The sequence below is a fragment of the Lycium barbarum genome, chromosome 7 (genome assembly GCF_019175385.1).
Source record: "Lycium barbarum isolate Lr01 chromosome 7, ASM1917538v2, whole genome shotgun sequence".
Taxonomy (NCBI): domain Eukaryota; kingdom Viridiplantae; phylum Streptophyta; class Magnoliopsida; order Solanales; family Solanaceae; genus Lycium; species Lycium barbarum.
In genome coordinates, this window is record NC_083343.1 from 112,869,348 (window position 1) to 112,876,661 (window position 7,314).

Consider the following 7,314-nt stretch of genomic DNA (forward strand, 5'->3'; position numbering starts at 1 on the left):
CTTCCGGAGGGTCCAGATGGGTATGTGATTTATTGTGATGCCTCTGGTATTGGTTTGGGATGTGTGTTGATGCAGCACGGCAGGGTGATAGCTTATGCTTCCCGGCAGCTCAGAAAACATGAAAAGAATTATCCTACTCACGATTTGGAGCTGGCCGCGGTCATTCATGCTTTGAAGATGTGGAGACATTATTTATATGGGGTTCACGTTGACATTTATACAGATCATAAGAGCCTTCAGTACATCTTTAGGCAAAAGGAGCTGAACTTGCGGCAGCGGAGGTGGTTAGAGTTGCTGAAAGATTATGATGTTGACATTCTCTACCATCCTGGGAAAGCTAATGTTGTGGCGGATGCACTCAGCCGCAAGTCTATGGGCAGCCTAGCAGACGTGCCATCAGAGAGTAAAGAAATGGTTCGCGATATTCATCAGTTGGCTAGTCTTGGAGTTCGCTTGGCTGATTCTGGAGATGTTGGGGTTTCTGTTCGAGGTATTGCTGAGTCCTCTATTACAGAAGATATTAAGCGGCATCAGTATGAGGATCCTATTCTGGCAAAGTACAGAGACGCAGCGCTGGCACAGGAGAAGACTCCGTTTGAGATTTCACCTAATGAAGTGTTATTTCACAGAGGCAGATTGTGTGTACCTGACGTTGCAGGGTTGCGGCGACAGGTTATGGGCGAGGCACATTACGCCCGATATTCTGTTCACCCAGGGTCGACGAAGATGTACCATGATATCAGATGCCTATATTGGTGGGACGGTATGAAAAGAGATATAGCAGAGTTCGTTGCTCAGTGTCCAAATTGCCAGCAGGTTAAGATTGAGCACCAGAAGCCCGGTGGGCTATTGCAGGAGATGGAGATACCGACGTGGAAGTGGGAGATCATTAATATGGACTTTATTACAGGTCTACCTCGCACTCCACGGAGGTATGATTCTATTTGGGTTATTGTTGATCGGCTGACGAAATCAGCCCATTTTCTTCCGGTTCGGACCACCTATTCAGCTGAGGATTATGCCAGGCTTTATGTCAGGGAGATTGTACGACTTCATGGAGTTCCTGTGTCTGTTATTTCCGATAGAGGTGCCCAGTTTACAGCTAAGTTCTGGAGATCGTTTCAGGAGGGATTGGGGACCCAGGTGAGCCTGAGTACAGCCTTCCATCCCCAGTCCGACGGACAGGCCGAGCGCACTATTCAGACATTGGAAGATATGTTGCGTGCCTGTGCTATTGATTTCAGGGGTAGCTGGGACGATCATTTACCGCTTGTTGAGTTTGCGTATAATAACAGCTACCACTCCAGTATTCAGATGGCACCATATGAGGCTTTGTATGGCAGGAAGTGTAGATCACCGATCGGTTGGTTTGATGTTGGGGAGACTGAGTTGATTGGCCCAGATGTGGTCCAGCAGGCCGTGGATAAGGTGAAACTTATTCGAGAAAGATTGTTGGCAGCCCAGAGCCGACAGAAATCTTATGCCGATATGCGACGTCGACCGTTAGAGTTTCAGATTGGCGATTGGGTGTTCCTGAAAGTGTCACCGATGAAAGGTGTTATGCGATTTGGCAAGAAAGGAAAGCTCAGTCCCAGATATATTGGGCCTTATCTGATTATTCGCAAAATAGGCAAGGTGGCCTACGAATTGGATTTGCCAGCTGACTTGGGAGCGGTTCACCCGGTATTCCATGTTTCTATGCTTCGTAAATGTATTGGTGACCCTTCCAGAATTTTTCCTTCAGATGAGATACAGGTCACAGAGGAGCTATCTTAGGAGGAGCAGCCTATAGTCATATTGGATCGTCAGGTGAGAAAGTTGCGGAATAAAGATGTGGCTTCGGTTAAAGTGCTGTGGCGGAATAATAACCGCGAAGAAATTACTTGGGAGGCTGAGGAGCAGATGAAGGAAAAGTATCCTCACTTATTCCCAGTACCTTCAGGTAATTCAAATTCTTTGTCTGACCATGTTGATTTATGAATGATTTGTATGTGATGGCTATAAAAGCAACTCCCCCGAATTTGAGTAAGATCCGTAGAACTAATCCAACATTCGAGGACGAATGTTCTTAAGGGGGGGAGGATGTTACGTCCCGTATTTTTATACATTGGGACAACCCGGATTAATTATGATAATTTAAGGCCAAGATTTTTCCGGGATTTGAAGTCGGGACTTTTGACCATTTGATTTTAATTTGAGATATAAGTCATGTATGAAATTGATGGCATTGAACACTTAGGGAAAATTGGGACTACAATTCATAAAATTGGAATTAAAATGTTGTGCAAAAAAATAAAAAATAAAAAATAAATTCCTTGGTGGCCATGTAAATGGGAATTGGTCCCACACATTGTGTGGCCAATTTTAATTGGTCCACTCCACGTGTGGGCCAAGGACACTTGGACAACAACTATATGAGCCTAAAGTATGACCAAGTAGTCATCTTTTCCCCATTGCAAGACTTAGAAAAAAAAATCAAGGAGTTGAAGACCACCTTCAACACCCCTCTCGGCTACAAACCAAGAAAAACCAAATCCAAATCAAGCCACCCCAAAATTATTTCCTTGGTATAAATCAACTATTTAGAAGTCCCTAAGTAACGTGGAAGAGTTGTTTGGGTCATCCAACCACTAGTTGTGCCCAATTGCAAACCCTAACTATTGAAGGAAGTGAAGAAGGAAGGTAAGCATTCATTATGTTTTTGTGTTATGAAGGTTATATTCATGTTGTAGTATCTTATAGTGGTTGGAAATCATGAAATATAGTATGATTGGGAGTGGGTCGTGTGATGGGTGTTGTTGTGTTGTGATTGAAATTATGAATTAATGTTTAGTTAGTTGATTGGGATCATTGTAAGGTGAAGAACAATTGAGAATCATCCATATATGTGTATATATAGTGTTGAATGAAATGGGTCACATTATATGACGATGAACGAATGAACGTCGCTTAATGTTTTAATCGCCGTCGCTATGAATCTTATGTTGGAAATGAATGTTTGTTGACTCAAAATGACGTTGTTAATGTGCGGACTGTTTTTGGAGGTTATTGTATATTTATTGTAATTGGTATATTGATGAGATAGCATTGTTAGAATGTAATTTGAGGATACAAACCATGATTTGGAAATGAAGAAAAAAATTTAAAGGGCTGTCTCAGTGGGGCTGTTTTCGGCCAGCTTGGAAAAACAATTCGGGTTGTTGGAAATGTGGTATGAATTGCTTAGAATGCCCTTGAATGTTGTTAGTATGGGTTTGGGTTAATAATCAAATGTACGAACGATATTGTGGCTTTAAAGTAAGCCATGGAATTGAATAATTGGGAAGTTGTCAAATGGCGTAAAAGAGAGCTACCATTATTATTTTGCTTTTCGGATTGGTTGTCAATGTTACTAGGTTGGTTATTGTGGTTGTTGTTGTTGATTTTGAGCGAGTTAAATTCTCGGGGTAGCCTATTTACAGGGGAAATGCTGCCCGGATTTCTGTAGAATTAAGGGCGAAATTGGAATTTAATGCCCAAAAAGTCTTTAGCTAATGTTTGGCATTTTATGGCTTGTTTGTAGACCTTGGGCAGCCCGAATCATAGTTTGGACTTAGCTTGAGTTGGATCATATTGGAGAGCGTTTGAGGTATGTAAAGCAACCTTCCTTCTGGCATGCCTTAGTTTCACATAGGCTAGATTAGAGCTTTAAGGGAATTCCAAATTCGAGATCCGAGCATGTTATGATCCATATATATATATTCTTTGGCACTCTTATGTATGTTTTTATGAAATATGAACCATGATGTATTTGAAGTAATCGCTTTCCGAAATTCGCATAGAAAATGTTCGCTTTAAGGAATTTTGTAATCTCTGAATGCCATATTTTTCGCATAGAGGCTCGGATCGCTCCAATAATTTTTATAGGAGTTTGCTTGATGTATAATGGGTATGTTTTTCATAGGTGGACTCAGTTCGGGTCTATACTCGTCCGTGGGTCCCGCGACGCCCTTTATGTAAATTCGACAACTTTGAATCAGAAAGTGATAATTATTATTCCGATTTCAAATATGACTATTTTACTTATCCTTCGGATTTATAATAATGATTTTATGCATATGATTCCTCACTACTCCGCTCGTGCCTACTATGATATCGTTCGCCGGTTCCCGGGCCGGTTCTGTTGTCGTGCGCTTTTTGATATATTCCGGTGTTATGCTGTGTTTATGGTTCACCGTGCTCCTTGCTCGAGGGCCGGGTTCCACTTATGTTTGGCGTTATGCTGTGTTTGGCGTTATGCTGTGTTGTGATGTGTGACGGGGATTCGGAGATTTGAAACTTTCTGGTGTTATGCTGTGTTGTGGCGCCATCGACAGGCGGGCGACCACATTTTCCAGTGCCCTATGCATAATTTATACTTTGGAAATAAACATTTTGATATGTATTATTTTCTATATATCTGATTCGATTATTATTCAGATTTATTTCTGTACCTTCTGCTTTGCATACTCAGTACATATTTCGTACTGACCCCCTTCTCCGGGGGCTGCGTTTCATGCCCGCAGGTACAGACGCACAGCCTGGTGATCCACCTGTTTAGGACACCCTTTCTGCTATTCGGAGTGCTCCTCTCTTTCCGGAGCTTATACTTTTGGTATATATATTTATTAGTGCATTTGTATATATTCGTTCATGGGTACGGCGGGGCCCTGTCCCGTCATATGATTCTGTCGGTCTGTTTAGAGGTCTGTGGACATGTTTGTGGGTTAGGGTCTTTTCTGTATGAATGTATGTACATGTCGTTTGGGCGATCACATACGCCGAGGCGGCCGGTCCGCATATGTTGTTTGGGCGACCCTATACGCCGAGGCGGCCGGTCCGCATATGTTTATATATTGCTTGGTTAGCCCTGTGTGGCTTTCGTTGGTATTTTCTGCGTGCAGGGTATATTGGATAGTCCGTAAAACAAAGGAAACTCTGCCGAAATTTTTCTGGAAATTACCTAAATTTGAAATAAAGCCTTGTCGGCTTCCGCCATATACTAGAATGAGTTGATAGAATTTGAGATAATATTTAATAGATGGGTTCGGGTGCCCAGATCGGGCACTAGTCACGGTCTACGGGGTTGGGTCGTGACACCATTAACAGAGGTTTAGTTTAACTTTGCCTTAGTTAATATTTAGGTGTCTTAATTCACCAATAAACTAATTAGGTGGCGACTCCTTAAAATAAACAAAAATAGGAATCACCAATATGTTGTACTCCTACGTTAACCCGTTTAAAATGGGGTATAACAACAAGTTTTATCCTTACCTGTATTTCATTAATACAAAAGTAAAGTTAGAGAAACACATCCAACTAATCCAATTCATTTGAATTTGAAAAATAGTAGTGTTTCAAACTTTTGAAATTTAAAATAACTATAATATCTTATTATTATAAAAATTATATTATAAATTAAGTGAGGTCTTTTATTACCGCGCGAAGCACGGACCCTTTTACTAGTAATACCATAAATGGAACTAAAGCCATGTCAATAAATCCGATTCCCAAACAAACTAGGAATACAACTTATTAATTTCCCAAATGACCTAGGAATACAACTTACGGAGTATTAATTGTTCAAATCGACTAGGAATACTACTTATTAATCTCCCAAATGGACTAGAAATACAACTTATTGATTTCACAAATGAACTAGGAAATATTGCAGGCCATCTATAAATACAGTTTTCTGTCGCTTGAACTCATCATAGATTGTATCGTATTGTTTTCCGTCATCTCTATATATAGTTCTCTATCAACTTACTGCCTTGTTTTCTGGTCGTTTATAACTCAAAGAAACCCCAACATTGTTTTTGTTTAATTTGTTCTCTTTTAGTGTCATTGATCGATCAAAGGAACAATGAGTAACTCGCATACTCATTCTTCTGCAGATTATCATGGCAATCATCCACACTCGCAACTAGTCTATCGGCGTAGCCCTCGAATTCCAAGGGGCCCTTATGATCATTATTTTGGAAGACGACACCACTCATCAGTTTATCATCAGTTGATCACTCGTCTACTTAATGATGATGAACCATACCTTTCAAGGGATGATCAAGGCACAATTACTGATCCACAGAATTATCAATCTGTGCCGTCTCCTGGTATACACACTGAGTATTCAATCGGAACTAGAATAAATAACGTGAGTGGTCGTGATTCAATGGATAGCCTTTTAAGGACAGCTCTGGCAGAAAATCTGCAAGGCCAATCCTCGCAAAATTGGCACAATTCGCCACATTATTCTCAGTCAACAAGTGAACTAAATGATGATATTAGAATGATTGAGTTAAGTAGATTAATGACTGAGAATCAGTCCTCTCCGGCTAGTCTACTTAATGATGAACAGTATGCTTTAAGGCATCGAGGCACAATTACTCCACATAACTATCAATCGGAGGCGTCGAATGGAATTAATATATCTATCTTAAGTGATCCTGATTCAGTGGATAGCGGCTTAAGGTCAAGTGTAGCAGACAATCTGCAAGGTCTTGATGATCTTGAACAATATCTGACTGGCTTTTATGATCCAATTGATCTTGAGGTTTACATGGATGATCAAAAGGAGAAAGATGAGGATGTTATATTGAACTATTTTAAAACAAGAACTCATCATGTTGTTGCGCCTAAAGACGGATTAAATAATGCTACTTTAACTGAAGAAGTTGCTGATAAAGAATCTGCAGATATTTGTGCCATATGTCAAGCGGAATTTGAACACGAAGAGACCATTGGGACACTTCAGTGTGGACATGAATATCATGTCGACTGCATCAATCAGTGGTTGCTGAGGAAAAAAGATTGCCCCATGTGTAGAGCTTCAGCTTTGCCCTTCACATCAACAAAGACTATAGAAACGGATAGCATTTTAGGCTTGGTGTGGGAGTAAGTTCTCTTTAGGTGTATTGTTATCTGTTTGTCAATGGTAATATTCACATGGTTACCCCCAAAAAAAAAACTGATGTTTTCTTTTTCAATTTTGCAAGACAGATACTTGTTTGTATATATTTTAAGACTCATCTCATTGGATTTAGTAAGAGAAGTTGATTTTAAGTTGAGGATGTCATGCACTATATGTCTTTAATACATATAAGTACATTCAGTTTCCTGTCCTTAATATTGTTGAGACAACAAAGTACAATATATATCATCGACATTCAGCTTATGTAGACACTCTAATGTACACAACCTCGACAAAATCTGTATGGTAATGATCTGTCTTTTCCACAACTGTAGTAATGCCATTGATGCTTGAATTTCTTCTAATGTTCAGCACTTAGCCTCATG

General features: G+C 40.3%; 1 protein-coding gene across 1 annotated transcript; it reads left to right on the forward strand.

Annotated features, from left to right (window-relative positions):
• Nucleotides 1-5,884: 5,884 nt before the first annotated feature.
• On the forward strand, nucleotides 5,885-6,916 carry LOC132601760 (uncharacterized). The gene has a single exon (XM_060314825.1). The coding sequence runs from the start codon at nucleotides 5,885-5,887 to the stop codon at nucleotides 6,914-6,916; it is 1,032 nt and encodes a 343-aa protein (XP_060170808.1).
• Nucleotides 6,917-7,314: the final 398 nt, after the last annotated feature.